Source organism: Bos grunniens, chromosome 21, assembly GCF_055505025.1.
Source record: "Bos grunniens cultivar Pamir isolate PY7600 chromosome 21, Bosgru_T2T1.0, whole genome shotgun sequence".
In the NCBI taxonomy this organism is placed as follows: domain Eukaryota; kingdom Metazoa; phylum Chordata; class Mammalia; order Artiodactyla; family Bovidae; genus Bos; species Bos grunniens.
Genome location: NC_141185.1, coordinates 2,489,817 through 2,509,250, shown reverse-complemented (window position 1 = coordinate 2,509,250; position 19,434 = coordinate 2,489,817). Strand labels below are relative to the sequence as shown.

General features: G+C 42.9%; 1 protein-coding gene across 14 annotated transcripts in view; it reads left to right on the top strand.

Annotated features, from left to right (window-relative positions):
• MARK3 (microtubule affinity regulating kinase 3) overlaps positions 1-19,101 on the top strand; it is a 116,149-nt gene extending 97,048 nt beyond the window's left edge. For 5 of the 14 annotated variants that reach the window (XM_086362777.1, XM_086362774.1, XM_086362782.1 and 2 more), the window contains 5 exons: positions 3,363-3,466; positions 10,149-10,406; positions 14,331-14,357; positions 15,617-15,661; positions 18,143-19,101. In XM_086362777.1, the coding sequence (XP_086218903.1) occupies positions 3,363-3,466; positions 10,149-10,406; positions 14,331-14,357; positions 15,617-15,661; positions 18,143-18,488 (780 nt within the window). In that variant the 3' untranslated portion in view covers positions 18,489-19,101. Of the gene's footprint in view, positions 1-3,362; positions 3,467-9,284; positions 9,447-10,148; positions 10,407-14,330; positions 14,358-15,616; positions 15,662-18,142 lie in introns of all 14 variants that reach the window. The other 9 variants (XM_086362780.1, XM_086362776.1, XM_086362785.1 and 6 more) reach the window with 4 other exon arrangements.
• The last annotated feature ends 333 nt before the right edge of the window (positions 19,102-19,434 follow it).

Here is a 19,434-nt window from a genome sequence, read left to right as displayed (position 1 = left end):
TCAATAAAAGCAATGGTGACAGTGCAGACAGGTGGTCACAGCTGACGGATTCTGTCCAGGACACTGTGAGGTCTAGCTGCAAGGCAGGAACACGGTGTTTGCCCAGCATGTCAAAGGGCTCTATCAATACAGAACATTGACTGAGCCCTAATCTTGTGCCAGGCACCCTGCCGAGTGCTTTTCCATGTGTCAGCTGAATCTTAAGGCAAAGAAATCAAAGAAAAGTTAGGTAATTGTCCAAAATTATACTACTGACCTAAATCCATCTCTTCATTCTTGCACTTAACAAAATCTCCCTAGAGATTAGGTAGTGTTTATTAAATTTAATCTGTTCAGTTTCAGAAACTTTTCATGGATTGAAATGTGTTCTCTGAGCTAAAAAAATAATCACTCTTCTTAGCACTCTACAGAATTTTTTTTACTTGTGATGAGAACTTATGTTTATTCTCTTCAGTTCAGTTCAGTCGCTCAGTCATGTCCGACTCTTTGTGACCCCATGAATCGCAGCACGCCAGGCCTCCCTGTCCATTACTAACTCCCAGAGTTCACTCAGACTCACGTCCATCGAGTCAGTGATGCCATCCAGCCATCTCATCCCCTGTCGTCCCCTTCTCCTCCTGCCCCCTATCCCTCCCAGCATCAGAGTCTTTTCCAATGAGTCACCTCTTCGCATGAGGTGGCCAAAGTACTGGAGTTTCAGCTTTAGCATCATTCCTTCCAAAGAAATCCCAGGGCTGATCTCCTTCAGAATGGACTGGTTGGATCTCCTTGCAGTCCAAGGAACTCTCAAGAGTCTTCTCCAACACCACAGTTCAAAAGCATCAATTCTTTGGCACTCAGCCTTCTTCACAGTCCAACTCTCATATCCATACATGACCACTGGAAAAACCATAGCCTTGACTAGACGGACCTTTGTTGGCAAAGTAATGTCTTTGCTTTTCAGTATGCTATCTGCTGCTGCGTCGCTTCAGTCGTGTCCAACTCTGTGCAACCCCACAGACGGAAGCCCACCAGGCTCCCCCGTCCCTGGGATTCTCCAGGCAAGAACACTGGAATGGGTTGCCATTTCCTTCTCCAATGCATGAAAGTGAAAAGGTGAAAAGTGCATTCCTTCTCCAATGCATGAAAAGTGAAAAAGTCGCTTAGTCGTGTCTGACCCTTAGCGACCCCTTGGACTGCAGCCTACCAGGCTCCTCTGTCCATGGGAGTTTCCAGGCAAGAGAACTGGAGTGGGGTGCCATAGCCTTCTCCTAGGTTGGTCATAAACTTCCAAATATACAATGTAGTATTACTAACTATAGTCACCATGCTGTATATTGCATCCCCATGACTTATTTATTTTAATAGAAGACTCCAAAAGTAATTTTGATAAGAATTTGCAGAGAATGAACAATTTTAAGGATATCCTGTAATCACATTTTCCCTGAAAGTTAACAGTGACACAGCCTTCCTCCAACCCTAAAGAAACCCCAGAGTCAGGATCCCATATTTGTGCAGCTCCCTTGTCCTGTCCTGGGGAGGGGCTCATACAGGAGCCCGGAGAGTCTTGTCTGCTCTGTCCGCTGACCTTGTGCTTCATCGGAATAAACACTGTATGGAAAGGCTTTTTATTTCGACTTCAATCGTCATTCCATAGCCCTGCAGTTTAAATCCAGCCTTAAAGAAACTTGTTCCTTGCCTTCATAACGTCTGTTCCTTTGGCTCTACTCATCAGCACATCCTCTTTTGAAAATATATCCCAAGCATTATTAGCCACTCATATTTATTTATAAAGGAAAAAAGTATGTTGCTTTAATTTTCTCCCATTTGTCTTCAGTTTCCTTATACACGACCTGCTCATGCTGTGGTAAAGGTGGCTCCTTTTAATCTTTTTTTTAAATTATCTAATAAAAGTTGTGCCGTGACTTTTGTTCTCCTTTTTTTTAAAATTTTGAAAGTATTTAACTTTTAAAAATTGATGTGAAGTTCACGTAAAGTTCCCCTACATACAGTTAACCATTTGAAGCATTTATTTGGCACATCTGGTGCACGTTCAGCCTCTGCCTCTCTAGTTCGCAAACACCGCAGAACGCCCTGTGCTCATTGAGGAGTTCCTCCCCAGTCCACCCTCCTCCAGCCCCTGCAGCCACTAACCTCTTTCTCTCCTGGTAGATGTGCCTCTTCTGGACATTTCATATACGTGCACTTACACAAGCCTTTTGTGTCTGACTTCCTTCACTCACCATAATATTGTCAAGTTTCATCCAAGTTGTTGGATGAATTCATTCCTTTTTATATGCCACAGTTTATCTCCTTATCTGTCGATGGACATTGAGTGTGTTCCTACCCTTTGGTTATTATAAATAATGTTGATATAAGCATTTGTGTATAAGTTTGTGTACCACAGCTGCACTTTTTTACGTCCTTACATATTCACGTCCTTGTTTCTCCACATTCTTGCCGTATTTGTTATTTTCTAGTTTGTTTTTTTTTTTTGATTGTACCTCTCCTAGTGCATGTGAAGTGGTATCTCATTGTGGATTTGATTTGCATTTCCTAAATGACCAGTGGTATTCAGCATCTTTTCATATGGTTATTGGCTGTTAGTAGGCCTTCGTTGGAAAAATGTCTATTCTCTCCTTTGCCCTGTGTGACATATCTGAATCTCTTGTCAGATCCAAGATCATGCAGATTTATCTGTTTTATTTATTTATTTTTAAAATTTTTTTTCTAATAGTTTTGCAGTGTTAATTCTTATATTTTTAAATTTTTGTTTCATTTGTATATTTACCTTATAATCTGTGCTTTTTAATGTTTTAATTTGAAATTATTACCTTTTAAAAAGTGAATTTCTCTACCTTCCTTCTTCATTTCTCTACCTTCCTTCTTCATTTTAAATAATCCATGAGTTATTACTCTGTAGATTATTGTAGCCAGCTTTTCAAAGTCACTTTTCCATAGCCATTTTTCATTATTGCAGAAGTACTGGAAGGTAGGAAAGAGGGTAGAGGTTGCTGCCTTTGTCTTCTCTTCTGATCTAGTGCCTAGTGCTGTTAATACTTTGTTGTTGTTTAGTTGCTAAGTCTTGTCTGACTCTTTTGTGACCCCTTGGACTGTAGGCCTTTGGGCTCCTCTGTCCATGGGATTTCCCTAGCAAGAATACTGGAGTGGGTTGCCATTTCCTTCTCCAGGGGACCTTCTCAAACCTGCATCTCCTGCATTGGCATGTGGATTCTTTACCACTGAGCCACCTGGGAAGCCCATTAATAATTCAGGTTTATTTAAAGACTAAGTACTTATGTTTATTTAAATAGGACTTTTTTCCCCTGTTGTATTATACTTAATAAATCGTTTAAAACCAAAATGCCCTTTTTTTTAAATAGAGTAATACGGCATCTGGTGGAATGACGCGACGGAATACTTACGTTTGCAGTGAAAGAACTACAGCTGATAGACATTCAGTAATCCAGAATGGCAAAGAAAACAGGTATGGAATTTGACCTGTTTGCAAGAAAATGTGTTTTTCCCAAGAGAAATGGAAGGATGGTATTTACTTCTTAGTTTTTATAATCAAAATTCAAATAATAGTGGTAAGTATTCTCTAATGGTAAGTTAAATTTAAATGCAGTTCTAGTGAGATCCTAGAATTCCAAATTCCTCTCCTGGTCCAGAGCCTATTCTCGGGGGGCTGGGTATGATGATTGGAAGGGTTGAGTTAAACCAGGGAGCTTTCCCAGGTGAAATAGGTGGTAAGCTGTGCTTTAATTGTAGAACTATGAACAGGGAAATGGAGTTTGCTTTGTGCACGTGAATATCTTGAACCAAGACTGGAAGCGGGGAAGGATGATGACCTGAGACAGGGAGCCACGCCTCAGGGGCATGGAGCACCAGATGGGGTGGGTGAGCCATCTGTTATAGGTCAGCAGTGTGCCAGAAGGGCCGGGTAGACAAGTAACACTGTAAAGGTAGTCTTCACCTTAAAAGAGACACACTTGAATATCCAGAGAAATGGAGAGTTCAGTCTTCTCAATGATTTTAATCTGGTAGAGAGGCAGTCTTAGATTGAATAAGCATGATTTTAAAATACTAACAGTAATATATCAGTAAGGAATCAGATCATACAGACCCCTTTCTAGGGGTTTCAAAATAAGAAAAGTAGGATTAAGTAGATCCAGCAACCATGCAGTAGAGTTCAGTTTGGGTGGAGAGAAAAGAGAGGAGAACGTTGGCTTGGCAGAGCAGCTAAATATATTCGGTATAGAAAAGATTTCTCAAATGGGTATGGTTTTCCTTCTTCTGTTTTGGAAGAGTAGTATAAAACTAAATTCAGAATGATGAGATAAAGTGAGTAGAAAAGTTCTGAAATAGAAATCCATAAAATAAATTCACATCATCGTTCATTGTCCCCTGGCCTCTCAGCTTGAACATTATTTGGTCATAGCACATTCTCATGTGTAGCATCAAAATTGTTTTTCTTCTTTTTCTGACATTTACTTTCTGAAATTGCACTGTAAAGTTTCTGTCCTTAGATCTCACTAGTCAAATGAAATGTTTGATCACTAACTTCTATAACAACCTATCTATCATTTTTATCCTTAAAACCAGACTATTTTGTCATTCCCCTCTTGCACAGACCACTTATGTTTGAATTGACATGAGGGGAAAAGCTTGTTCTGTGAAATTACATTCATTCATTTTTTCAGTGACTTTTTAGAAATATTTACATCTTGGTATTCTGTCTTTGAGTCCTGTCTATGCTTGTTCTCTCCTAATAACTTGAGTAGAGCCACTGGGCTAGATAACTTACAGATTAATGATTGGTATGTTTATTTTTTTAATAGTCTGTTCTTCAGTAAATTTTCTTTTATTACAGTTGCTTTCTCAAATCTATCAAATTGCTTGTAGATTAGGGGACTGAGTAGGGGATACCAATAGAAGACTTAATTAGACAGAAGTTTCTTTCTTTTTCTTTTGGCTCCACAGGAGCCACGATTGATCCTGGGTCCCTGCAGTGAAAGCGCCAAGGCCTAACCCTTGGATCATCGGGGAGTTCCCAGACATTTCTGTTACGGATTTTAATCTGTAGAACTAGAAGAATGTTGTTTCATGACTATTGTTTTTTAAAAATTCTTCTAAATTGTTGAACTGCTCTCTCAGATTCCTCTTGAACTTTAGAATATACAGCTCTCTGAGGTAGAGTCAGACTTTGCTTTAAAAGGCTGTTATGACCGCAATCTCTCTGCTCCCTCGACTTGGGTTTGTGCACATGGCTCCTCTGATTCTCCTCTCGTGCAGCTACACAGTTCACTCCTTGGAGACAGTTTTAAGAATACTCTTGATTTCTTTGGAGTCATTACCTGGTTTCTACCTGCAGATACCTTCCTCAGTGGGGCTGCCCCCTCCTTATCCAAACCTGGGCCTTGTTGCTCTGTTGGCGTCAGTTATTTAAGTGCTCTCCTTCTGAAAGTGTTGTCTTTATCTTAGTAAACAGCCTCCTGCCACACAAAACGGGGCACATAATTTTAATAATACCTGGATTTTGTTTTTGTATCTTATAAATGAATTGAAAAATTAATGGAAAAATATTGGAGGTTTGAGTTCCAAACTAGTGGTCATATTTTTTTTTTACTTTCAGTTAAGGAAGACATTAAGTGTGACAATTTTTCCACCCTTAAAATAGATGCTTGAGTCATAAATTATTCACAGAGCCTTCTCTGTGCACAGATGACTTCTTTGGAAGATTGTTGCTTTTTCCTCTCCTATAGATATACACACACACACACACACACACACACATCTTATTCCTTGACTAAAATACTAGTGAGGTACAGGATGCCTGGATCTATGTTAACTTCTGGAAGAAAGACATGAATTCCTGTTTTAGCCTTTAGTATGTTTGACTTTTTTCTTAAATACGTGAGTGTTGTTACAGAATTCCAACATAAGAATGACCACGGCTAATAAAAAGTAGATGAGCAAAGAAGATTTTATCACAGTTAACACATGTATCTTTGGATTTTATTTTTAATTCTGCTTTTGCCCAATCACTGAGTATGCTTTGCATAAAGCATCCAAAATGTTTCATATTGGAATATTTCAATATGGAATAAAAGTCATATTAGACATATTTAGATATAAAGTCAAAAGATCAATAGGAACTTCACACAATTTGAATTTTAAGAACTAGTGCTATTTCTTTAAATAATGATTTTTTTTTCCTTGGACCCAGAACTGCTAAAAATATGATGCAACTACTGTTTTGTTTGTGTAAATTTTTGTGGGATAGTCTGTGGAACATAACCAGCCTTTTTGCCACATTTCTGAGGAAAAAATTTTGTCCAGCTTTTTCACAACAACCAACTTGATGCAGCCCATTGTGAGTTGGGGTTGTTTGTTGTAAATAGAACTTTTGTGAATTTGTACAAACATGAAATTCCACAAACATTTCTTGAGTTTACTGATTCCTAATTTGAAGTCCTAGGCCTGCTTTGAGAGTTCAAAAAAAAATCTGTTTTGTTGTTTGCTTTGTGGAGCTTGTGATATGACATGATTAAATTTCTAAAGAAATAATTCGTTTCATTGCTTTTAAGATTATGCCAAAAATTGAATAATTTATAGTTGAATATATCAATTTGCACTTCCTTTTTAAGAAGGTCTCTGACTCTAAGGAAGGTCAGTTTTTTGCTGCAGAGTACTTGTTCACGTAATCTTGCCTGCACTCTCCAGCCAGGGGGATAGCTCAGGGCGAATAGACTGAGCCTCTCCCTGTTCGGGATTCTGACTAAAGCCAATTTCCTCGTCTGAGTCTTTGGGACCATTTATATATTCTCCAGAGAACATGCCAGGTAACCCCTACCACCTCTTCTGCTGCTTTTTTTAGTGCACTTACTGATCCTAGGTCCTAATTTGGGCAAGAGAATGTCAGCTGCTGGGCAGGGGAATAAAGCATGTTGACCCTTGAGCTGCTCTGAACAGATAATAGAGCACAAAGGACAGTTGCATTTATCTGTAGGACTTCCTGGTGGCCCAGCTGGTAAAGTTATTTATCTGTAACTTAGTAAAGTAAACGTGTATGTATCTCTGTGTGCGTATGTCTATATGTGCATATTGGAAACAACAAAACATTTCTTCACATAGTTGAATCACTTAAGACTCTTACGTTGAGGTGGCAGAAACTCAGTCCAAATTTAATTTAAATTAAAGGGCATCTATGAATTCTTGTAAGTGAAAAAGTCCAGGGGATAGAGTCAGGGTTTGTCTCCTAGTTTTGCTGCTTCTGCAGGAGTTCCTTGGTGGGCTCAGCAACATCCGCCTTGATGTTGTCCCACACTCAGCTCTGCTCAAGCAGAAGCCCTGGGGCAGTGTTGGTTTGGCTGTGGCCTGCCCATCTCTAAATCTGTCACTGGCCAGGATAGCAGGAAAATCCAGCAGGGAGTCAGCGACATGGGGAGACGGAGACCAAGAACCTATTTCTCCCAAAACAGAATTCAGGTGCCAAAGGGAAAAAAGTGTCAGAGACAAAAAAGCGAATCCGTGTTTATCTTTTATAAGGTGTTTGTACAGTTCTGTGACTGTATTCATGTCACACCCAAGTCAGAGGGCAGGGTTGTCAAAGACACAGGGCAAGCAGATCTTCTTGAGTAGTTTGTTGCACAGACCTGTCTCCTCCATTATTGGGACTGCTGGAATTCCAGTGGCTCACCTCACTAATGTTCCTTCTCAGTTATTGAATATTCTTGAGCACCTGCTCTATCTGAGGCATACTGCTGACTGCAGAGCACCTGTCCACATGGTCTTGCACATACAATGTGGGGTCACACTGAGGCTGCAGGCCGTGTTTCCAGAGCACACAAGAGACGAGTCACTGCAGTGCAGTGGGGTGTGCACAGCAGGTGCTGTCACTGAATACACAGAGGGAAAGGGGTAACTCCTGGTGAGAGAGGGCACTGGTGCAGCCTTCGTGGAGGGATAACTTCGGAGGTGAAATCTGATGAAAAGAGAAAGATGTCAGCTTTCCAGACACAGAGACTAGCTCCTGCAAAAGTTCTTTGACCTGATGCATGACCAAGAGACGGCAGGTCATCTGATGTGCCAGAAAGTCAAATTCTGGGAAGTAACAGTGGAAGGTCAAGCCCAGAGAGGTGGCAGGGTCGCAGCCAGACGGGTGCCTGAGGATGCGGCTCAGGGCCAGGGTGAGGAGTCTGAACTTTATCCTGAAGAGGCCGTGTGCTTTTCCAAGGTTAAAAGCAGATAAGCGACAAGGACGAGGTCAGGTGTGTGTTTTAGGAAGTTCACAGCTGTATGGTGGACAGACGGGAAAGTGTGAGATTGGAGAGCAGTGAAGACAGGTGGCTGAGGTCTGGGCCTGGGAGAGAGACGAAGCTCTGCGCAGGGACCCTCAGGTGGGGAGGCGCGAGCCCAGTGAAGTGCTGTGAGGGGCTGACACCAACAGGAAGATCCAGCTGCTCTGTATGTCGGGTGTGAGGGGAAAACCTGATGTTTTCTAGGTTTCAGGCTTTGAGAGGATTTCTGCAGAGAGGCACTGAAAGAGTATGGTCAGAATTCTAAATCCCTGATTATCCTTAACTGCTCCCTTTGAAATTGCACGGACGTGATGGCTGTGCTGGCGTTAAGAGAGAGAGAAGCCCTGGGTCGCTGTGTCCTGTAGCTGTGCCTGGTGGGACTGCTGGTGTGTGGTCGCTTGTGTCGCTCTTTCTCTGTCTGTAAACAGTTAATTTGCTCTTATTAGTTTTCCCACCTTGAAAAAATGGGGCTTTGTTGACCTCTTAAGAATTGTGAGTGTTTTTTATAAAGAAGTCAGTGTGCTTTGAGTAGGAATGGTTTGATAACATAGGATACTTTGATAAGTACAACTAGTTACTACCATAGCCGTAATTTTTCCAGTCCATTTAATGTATGACAGTGTGCTTGGGAACAGGTTGAGAGCACAGTGTACGTATTACAGATTCGCTTTGATTTGAATGGAGATATCTTTTAAGATAAGCTTTATTTTACGCATAGCTCGGAGATCATCATCACTCACATAAATATTCAGACATGTACAGTGTTACTTTCTTTTCTTTAAAACTAATAAACTTTTAAAAATTACTGGTTTTTAAAAAGCAGATACAGATTAGCAATTGCTCCAGAATCCCCAAAACGAGTTTAAGAGATTTTTGTTCTTTGACAGAAATGAGATGGTTTGGGGAGGAAGGTAATGTGCTTTGAACAACAGGTTGCTCTTTTTGTCACTGGTCCATCATACTGTTGTTTCTGCCTCTGCCTGAACCCAAACCCCCTCCCAGCCTGACAGAAATGTTCGCTTACGCAGCTAGCCCTGCCTCTGTTTGTAAGACATCTTCCACCTGTCGGCTGAGACATCAGAAGTCGATGTCCATGTCAGCCTCTGGGCACCCCAAGATGATGTTACCTCCAATAGACAGTGAAGGAGATAACTTCAAGGCTATGTAAGAAAAATGCACATTCCTTGTGAAACTAATGTGTACCCACTGCTTCTTAATTTTGTGCTGTGGATATTACAGTCTAAGGTTTTGTTCCAGTTGTCCACAAAGTGTCCTTCCTGTGTGTGGTTTTAGTTACGCACATCCTGTCTCATGGTGTCCCTGGTCATCTTTGTATTTTCATGCCTCTTCATACTATAAAGGATGTAAGACATTCCCCTTTTTCTCCAAGTTGCTTTCAGCATGTGGGATTTTACAATACTTACGCCATTTTTGTGCTTCCGAAACTTTTTAGTTGCCTGTTCTTCAGTTTCACCTGCATAGCCTTTGTTTCTTTTGTATTGGCAGGGTTCTCTGCATGTAAGCAATTTGAGAGGGAAGCAAAGGAAAAGAAGCTTGAGTTAGCTGTTCTTTGTTCTAGAATTTCCCTGCATTAATCTTGTCCTTGAAAATATGTACGTATTGTCCCCTTCAACTCCATAAGGTGTTGTTTCACTGTGTACTATTCCTTTGGTACCCTTGGCCATTTAACTTACCTTTTGCTCTTAAGTCCTATAAAATACCCGTTGGATCTGGATTTATATACTGGTTATTTCTACTCTATATCAAAGGTATATTATGACTATAAATGTTTGTGTGCCCTGTTTGCTACGAAGCCAGGATTTTGTGAACAGGGATCTAAGAATCTGTCATTTGCTGGTCTTCTAGCACTATTCCTGACCAGAGAGCTCCGGTCGCTTCAACACACAGTATTAGCAGCAGCACCACCCCAGATCGAACCCGGTTCCCAAGAGGCACTGCCAGTCGTAGCACTTTCCACGGTCAGCCCCGGGAGCGGCGCACAGCCACGTACAATGGCCCACCTGCCTCGCCCAGCCTGTCCCATGAAGCCACACCGTTGTCGCAGACTCGAAGCCGAGGCTCCACTAATCTTTTTAGTAAATTAACTTCCAAACTCACAAGGAGGTAAGTGCCAGGTGGTACTGGTTGGTTGGAGCAAACACAAGGGCAAAAGGAGAAATGTTTTCCCCTCCATTATGTGAAGCCACTGCCCAGATGCTTTTCATTCTGCCTTTAGCTCACATTTTTCTGGTTTGTATATCTAACTCTGTACTTCTAAAACCTTTTAAAAGAGAAATTATAGAGCCCCGAGTCCTTTCACAACACTGAAAGTTCTCTAGCGCTTGGGAAATTGTTGTTCCTTAATTACCATTTCTGTTAATCATACACCTCTCCACATGGCGCGTGCACTGCAATTTAGCAAAACCCCAGATCTGCTGTCGTCCAGCGGCTGGTGCCCTGCAAGCTGCCACTGAGGAAAACTGTGTGGTCTGACCCCCTGTAGACACAGAGGGGAGACACAGTGCCTCTTTTCTCATTTCATCCCAGTGTCATGGAGGAGCACTAAGTTCCTGGGAGCTTAGATCTGGACATTGCTCTCTGTTGGCCTCAGGCATAACGAGAACAAAGCCGCATTCTTCTGTTGTGTAGTTTTGGAGATAAAATCCCTGCTTTATCCCCAGGAAGAACTATTATCTGGTCATGTATGAAATCTTTTGTTTGTCCAGTTGACTGTCAGCTGGGGCCTTGGGAGACCTCTAAGGCGCTTTCCTTGCAGAAGCTAGTCTAGAGGTTGCTAAGCCTGGAAACATTGGCCGCTACGAGAGGACAGAGAGAAGACAGCATGGCGCACTGCGCTCAAGAAAGCGAGGGCACCTTAAGCCAGGGCCACTCGCAGGGAGCCTCCACCCCCTGCAGTTCCCGTATACCTGGAGGAAATCCTTTGTACTGGAGCCTCTCTGTGCAGTAGTCTCTTCTCCAGGTGTTCTGCAGATTTGCCTGTTAGAGACCCTCACAGGACAGTGGTGGGGCCTTCCCAGCGTCTGGAATGATAGATGCCCTCCTCATTCCGCACTTCTCTGCATTCCCTGTGGTGCATTATCCTGCTGATGTGTTCCATTCCATCTTTGTTACTTAACTGTAAGCTGGATATCACTTGGCAGTCTCCTTAATGCCTCCAGTAATGTTATTTTAAATCAGCCATCTAAAACTTAGACAAAATGGGACTTTCCTGGCAGTCTAGTGATTAACACTTCACCTTCCAATGCAGGGGGTGAGGATTCAATCCCTGGTTGGGGACCTAAGACCCCACATGCTCAGGGCCAAAAAGACAAATTGTGAGACAAAAACATAGTAACAAATTCAGTAAAGACTTTAAAAATGGTCCACATCAAAAATAAAAAATAATTCAGACAAATCACATTAAGCTGTCTTTCCCTAGATTATCTGTTCATTGTCAGGATGTTGAATACCAGATTAAGGAGGACTTCAGATACCCACTGGCAACTGACTAGAGGTCAGAGGAATAAAAAGTTTCTGGCCTACTCTCTCATTCTCTTCGTAGCCCTTTTGCTGAGACCTCCCATTCCAGGATGGGCTAAAGAGCAGAGTGGTCCAAGGGGCCTTGCCAGATTCGAGGCACCCATTTGTGAGCAGCAGGAGAGACAATGAGTTCAACCCAAGGAGAGTCTGATGGCCCCAGAATAATGCATTGCTTCCTTTCAGGGTCATTCCAGGGGCTCTCCCAAGCCTCCCTGTGCCTTAGCTCCTTCCTCAGAGACTAGGCTGCTTAGTATCAACTGGTATTTTGCCTTCTGGTGCCCCAGCGCAAAGAGGGGGTGTGGCAGTCAGGTACACTGTCTAAGCTCCGGTCGCAGGATGATCAGCTTTGTGTCCTTAGGTTTTGGTCTCAGATGGGCTCTTTAAATAAAGCCTTGCACATCATTAAAATCCTTGTATTTATTTGTCTCCTTTGTGTTCTTTTTCTTTTGTCTTGAATTCTATCATTGATAAAAGCAATATCAGCCACAGTACATCAAATAACTTATTATGTGCTAACAAATAGATGTCTGTACATTTATCGATATGGAGATACTTGTTTTATATACCTGTGTATGTGCGTATACACACATACATTCTCTCGCACACATTTAATCTCCACAGTCTACCCCGTGGAGTACACATTACTCCAGTTTTATAGAAGAAACTGGAGGTAAGATTCAGAGAGACTAAGGCACGTGTTCAAGATCCCACGGTAGAAGAATGCTGAGTCAGGTCCATGCTTCCAGGAGAGGCCCTTGATCCCCACCACATAGTGTCCCTGGGAGGGAACAGTGAAGGGCTGTTGTGGATGTGAGTCCTTTTCCCTCATTTTCTAATTGTTTATTTTATGTATTTGAATTGAAATTGAAGGCTGGGGCCCCTTGTTAAAAATATTCTAGAGAGGGTCATCTAACTATGATTTCCACCCCCAAGTTTTTTCAGAAAGTCTTGTTCATTAGTTTGCAGGCAGACTTGGAGCCTCCCGCGGTGCTGTACTTCTGTTGTAGTCAGTTAATTCTTAAAAGCAGCCAGCGTCCTTGCTGCTGCAGCAGCATCTTATCCGCCCCTAATAATTGAGCTGATCAAAGTGCTAATGCCTGAAAGGCTCAGGTGTGGGCACACGAATGCCTCAGGGGAGACCTGCCGGGATGTGGCAGAACAGGGCCTGGTGTCCGAGCTCGCCCTCTGCCCCCGGCTGCGCACTGGACAGTGTGAGTGCTTTAGAGAGTCCGTTCCCTGCAGGCGGGACAGCCCGGGTGCACGCGCGGGGCCCTGTGCCCCCGAGACTTCCTCCTCTTTAATCCCTCAAGGGTTTGTGAGAGGACAAGTTAAAATAAGTCCTATGACTCCTGAGCAGTCCCCTTGACTTTTCTCAGGTAGAAAAATTGGAAATGAAAATAGGTCTTAAAGACCTTTTAATCAGTTTTCACAGGCATCTTTCCTACTGTGTGTAATCCAAAGTGTACTACTGTTGATGTGAGCATGGAGTAGATGCTGGTTATCTCCAGTGGTTACGTACTTTTCAAATTGGTAGGTATCTGAAGCAGCGCCAAAGTCATCCCAAATTAGAGAAAAATAAAACAACAAAAAGAAAACTATTAATTCAGTCACAGCAAAATACTTATGGGTACTTCCTGTGCTGCCACAGATCTGAGATTTAGAAATATCAGTAGTTTTACAAGCCCAGGACGCATTCACCCAGGAATGCTTATCGTGTGATCATACAGGCCTGAGCCACAGCTGGAAGTTTTCCTTGGTCAAATTCAGTTCAGTACAACCTAAACATCTCCTTAAATTTTTTAACAAGCAGAGTCAGTTCTTTTAAATACAGCTCTTTCAGTTGTATTACTTAAAAATGAAACTCCCAATGTTGTCATTTAATTTTCTATCATTTTGGTATAAAAGCTTTAAAAAGTCTACTTCATTTTAAACTCCCAGAAGCTTATTACAGTGCTGTATGTCAATTATATCAAAACTGGAAGGGAAAAAAAAAAATCTCCGATGACTTTTTTTTTCCTCTCCTTAAAAAGTGATTTATATCGAGTCACTGTGATACGTATTGATTCTCTTCATGAATAAACATTTTATAATGACATTTTTAATGTTTCTGAATAAGGTGATATTTTTTGTTCAAAGATATTTTGAAGAAAATTGAGAAATGTTATTTTATTTCTAGTACATTGAAAATAGCTTTTCTTTAATACAAGATGTTGAATTTTATTATCTTAAGGTGTACCCATCTGAAGAACCTTAAGAAATGTTAATTGTAGATACTGTCAATATTTACTGCTAGGTTTTTTCTTATTATTTTTTTGTATTTTTTTATATTTAAAAGACAGTTGTTTGTGATAATTTTACTTTTTCATCAGATGTCATTGTTTTCATTGTTCATTGGGCAAGAGAGGAGCCCTGTTTTACTTGCTGGTTTTATTCTATCTGTAATTAACTATTTAACTTGTGCAAGTCATTTTTGTTAATTTTTTTTTTTTTTGGCTTAATTTCTTTTAGAAACATGTCATTCAGGTTTATCAAAAGGTAGGATTTATATATACACATTTTTTTTTCAATCCTCACCCCAAAATGGCTCCTGCAATTAACATCAGGTTTGGCTTTGTAGCCCTGTTTTTTTCCTTGAAAACTAAACTTTCTGCTGAGAACTAAATACTTATTTCTTTGAAAGGAAATTGGAGAGAAAGAGATTAACTCTGTCAGGCATCTTAAAAGGGACTGTTGCACCCATGTAACAAGAGGCCTACGCATGCTCTGTGCATTTTCTTCCTTTGGTAGAATTGTTTAGCACCCAAATAATTCTGTCTTCATACTAATAACACTTAGCATGCTTCTGTTGGAAGAATGAGATGTTCAGTAACAATATGCAATTAATGATTAGCCCCAGGCATGCAAAAGGTAAGTGGTAATTGTGTTGATTTTTTAATTTTTTTTTAATTTCATGGAGGATTGCATTAGGGAAAAGCTAAGAGTTGTAAATAGTTTTGTATCTAAAAGGCACTTTCCACCAACCTCTGAAGAAAGTATGTCTTATTCTAGTAAATGTTACTCTTATTAGGTGGATATTTTGTGATGTGACAGTCAAGAGACCAGGGGCATTGCTCACACTCTCAGGACACACGCCCTTCAGGGGAAAGTGGCCATTGCAGCCTTGTTGTGCCCGCGCCTCTCAGCTCCCCAGAGGCCAGGCCATGGGTTTACCTGAGATGCCACAAGTGGGTCACAGAGAGGCTTTATTCACGGGAGTTCTTTGTCAGAAACCACAGGAAGAGTGCTTTCTTCCTTCCTTCTTTCCACTCTGATGATGTAATTGGAAACGCACTGTACTTTGGGGCTGGAGATGGAAATGGCAACCCACTCCAGTATTCTTGCCTGGAGAATCCCATGGACAGAGGAGCCTGGTGGGCTCCTGTTCATAGGGTCACAAAGAGTCGGACACGACTGAGTGACTAAGCACATACTTTGGGGAGTGATTAAAAAGTCAGAATAACTCCACTAGAAAGCCATGCATGTGCAGAGATTCCAGAACTGGGCAGGAATACCTGTTGTGTATATGAAGCAGATGTGCAGCCTGCCTCCTGCACAGCCTTTGTGGGCACACAGATGGTTTTTGGCTCAGTCACACCTACGAGAGTAAGAATTGTAATGAGCTCAGCAGGTGACCAAAAAGTACTTCGGGTTCGTTTTATAATGTCTGTGTTTATATTGGGGTTGGTCGTGTTCTGGTGTGTAAGATTTCTTTTCTCTTTCCCACTTCTCTGTGCTTCTGCCTTCTATTCATTGAGGCTTCCAACTGAATATGAGAGGAACGGGAGATATGAGGGCTCCAGGTGAGGGAAATGATTTTTACTTAAAATATTTTATAGGTATTTACTTCATTTCTGTGGTGGAGGCAACACTTTTCGAACGTTCTGCGTCATATCCTTGCTCCACGTGGGGTTGCTTAGGGCGGGCAGCAGTCTGTGGTCAGGAAGCGTGTGTGCTGGTGCCTGGCGGCCACGCGAGGGCGCTGCGGTGCCGCCGCCTGCACGCCGCCCAGCCCCGTCGGGTTCACGCTAGTGTTTAGGTGTTAAGGTGCCATTCCTCCTGCCTGCGCGCCCCTGAGGCCCGGGAGTCTGTGGCAGCACTGTCGACATGTGAATACTCCTGGCCTAGTTCTGGTCTCGAGGAAGGAAAGCAGAATATTCAGGAGAATGTTCTTCTTTTTTTTTTTTTTTGGCCTTGCAACGTGGCTTGTGGGATCTTAGTTCCCAGAACAGGGATTGAACTCCAACCGTGGCCCCAGCAGTAAAAACACTGAGTCCTAACCACTCGAATATGTATATATATAATAACTATGTGGGGCATTCCCAGGAGGTCCAGTGGTTAGGACCCTGAACTTTCACTGCCAACAGCCTGAATTCATTCCCTGTTCGGGGAACTAAGATCCCACAAGCCATGCAGTACAGCCAAAAAAATGAAAAAAGAATGATTATGTGGTTGAGTGGGTTTTGCTTTTAAGTTTTGTTTAGCTGTCAGTGCATGGATTTGGCTGCAGAGAGAGTGACCAGATGGACTCAGGACTCTAGATTTCTTCCACTTGGGCCCTTTTTTATACCGGTCACCACCGTGCTGTTTGAGGTCCTTGTTAGCTTTCTTCCTGAGGCACAACTCTGGTCATATGACTTCCCTGAATGGAAGCCTGCGGTGGCCCCATCGCCTGATCGAGCGTGTCCACACGAGGCCCTGTGTGGCCTCAGCAGCTTCAGTTTCCCCCACACACAACCTCCTCAGCTGAGCAGAAGTCTGGGGCGAGAGCCAGGCAGCACCCCCAGCCTGCCCTGGAGCAGGTCTAGCTGCCTTGAGTTTGTTTCTAGCCCCGGGGTAGGGGCAGGACAGACCCTTGTTCCTGATGTGCTGAGGATCAGGGGCTCGGGACGCATTCTGTGCCTCCATACCTCCTTGCCTGCCTTAGATTGCCTCTGCTCAGCAGGCAGGCTTAAACCACCTCCATCTTGTTGTTGAAAGTCCCCAGGCTCTTCATAGCTCTCCTCAGACGCTGCTCCCCACCCCTGCCCTTCCTGTCCCTTTTCTCAGTCCTCCCGCGAGGCGGGCTCTGCCTCTCTGCGACTCTAGCAGACTGCCCGCTCCTCACCTGTGCTGCGGCTGTGTCCCTGACCCCAGCTCTGAGTGCTTTTGCTTTTTTTTTTATAACCTATGTCATATTTAACAGCACTTTATACTTAAGAAGCTTTCAAACAGTTTTGGTAGATGTGAACCAAACTGCATATTCTCCTAGCAGGTGGATGACAGGGAGGGCTACGTACACAGTAAAACCCATAGCCCACCCTTAGCGCTGATGAATTTGCCAAAGGATTGAGTGTATTAACACATACACTGGGAGGTTTTAATGATCGAGAGTGATAGGTATTCACCATCCTAATTGAGACCTCCAGAAACACACAGGAGAACGTAAGTAGCGGTTCCCGGCAGTAATGATTAAATGCTGCGGAGCAGACCTGGTAGGCGCCTGTTGGAGTTCCTCAGAGAGCCGTGCCTGGGGCCGCAGCCTGCACTTTGTGAGTCTGTAGGGTTTGCATTTAGACCAGTCATTTTAGTGCTCAGCAGCAAATTAGTCTCAACATGTCACTTTCCTGTTTCAGTAGTAAGAATTATTTAACTGTGATGTATTAGAAGTTTAAATGAACAGAATAGAAGGAAAAATGCTGAGGTTTTCGTAGGGGTCTGAGAGAATGGCCCACCTGCCACCCAGCTCTGTTTAGCAACTGGGGCCATTTACAGGGAAAGTGATTTTAAACTCTCTTGTCACTGATTGTCCTGAATAACAGTGACAGTGGAGGTTATGATGAGTTGAATTTTTAAAAACTGGTGGGAAAAGCAGCCAGGCGGGGCAGAACTGGAGGCTGGCCTGCTAACGCCACCTCCCTGAGCTGGGCCTGTGACGGGCTGTGATGGGCCTTGCCGCCTGCAGCCAGCCCAGATGACAAGGGCTGGGCTCTTGGAGATGTGCTCAGATCACTGTCTACCTTGCCTGACTCCCAAGGATTCTGTTTAACAAATTATTTTCTTAATTTTCACCAGATGACTGGTGAAGATTTTTCAGCCAGGTAGATTTTTTGTGTCCTGGCTTATGATGGGATGGGAGAATGGATAGATAGATGAATGCTTCTCAGAGAAGGAACTGATTACCAACGGTGAGCCTCTGCAGGAGCCACCCAGGAATCGTTTATCGTGCTGCATTGAGTGAGCTAGAGTAGAGAAGGCGGGGTTTCCTGTGCCGTTAAGAATAAACCTGCCACTGTGCATTTCAGTCGCAACGTGTCTGCCGAGCAAAAGGAGGAAAACAAAGAAGCGAAACCTCGTTCCCTGCGCTTCACCTGGAGCATGAAAACCACTAGTTCCATGGATCCCAATGACATGATGCGGGAAATCCGCAAAGTGCTGGACGCCAATAACTGCGACTATGAGCAGAGAGAGCGCTTCTTACTCTTCTGTGTCCACGGCGATGGGCACGCGGAGAACCTCGTGCAGTGGGAGATGGAGGTGTGCAAGCTGCCAAGACTGTCTCTGAACGGGGTCCGGTTTAAGCGGATATCAGGGACGTCCATAGCTTTCAAAAATATCGCTTCCAAAATTGCCAATGAGCTAAAGCTGTAACCCAGTAATTATGGTGTAAATTAAGTAGCAATTTAAAGTGTTTTCCTGAACACTGATGGAAATGTATAGAATAATATTTAGGCAATAACGTCTGCATCTTCTAAATCATGATATTAAAGTCTAAGGACGAGCGCACGCCTGGGAGCGAAAGCTGGCCTTTTTTCTACGAATGCACTACATTAAAGACGTGTGACACGCGTGCCCTCTGTCTCCTTTCCATTGCCTGAAGTCAGCGTGTGACACCCGTCTCCACGGGCCTCCTGTCTGTGCGGGTGTGAGAGTGGACGGTGTGCGTGTGTGTAGTGCTACAGAAGCATCTCCTTACACTGGCAACCAGAGTTTTTATGAGTACCTCTGTGGGAGATTATTTGGTGCTAAAACATTAAAATTGCCAAGGAGGAAAATATTGAGTTACTACTAAGAATTAACTTTAAGACTAGTTGATAATTAATACAGGTTTACAGTTCATGCCTGTGGTTTTGTGTTTGATGTTTTGTGTTTTTTTTTTTTTTTTTTAGTGCAAAAGGTTTAAATTTATAGTTGTGAACATTGCTTGTGTGTTTTTCTAAGTAGATTCACAAGATAATTAAAAATTCACTTTTTCTCAGTAAAATCTTGCTTTGTCTCCTGATGCTGTATTTAAGACTCAGATTAAGGCAGTGACTAAAAGTATGTGTTTTTGCCTCCACCACCACCTTGAACAAAAGCAAATGGAAAGCATGTGAAGGCCAGGCCACTTTTTCCTTATTGTGGATCCTAATATTTTGTCATTTCTAGCATCTTCTTTCCCCAAAGGCACTGAAGGGAGAAGACGGCCCACATGGCGACCAGAGCTGGATGGGAGTGGGGCGTGGCTGTCTGCCTCACCCTCGGGAGTCACGTGTGCCCCTGCGTGGAGAAACGCCAGGCCTTGGCTGTTCTGGGTCTGTTCTCCAAGAAGTATGTA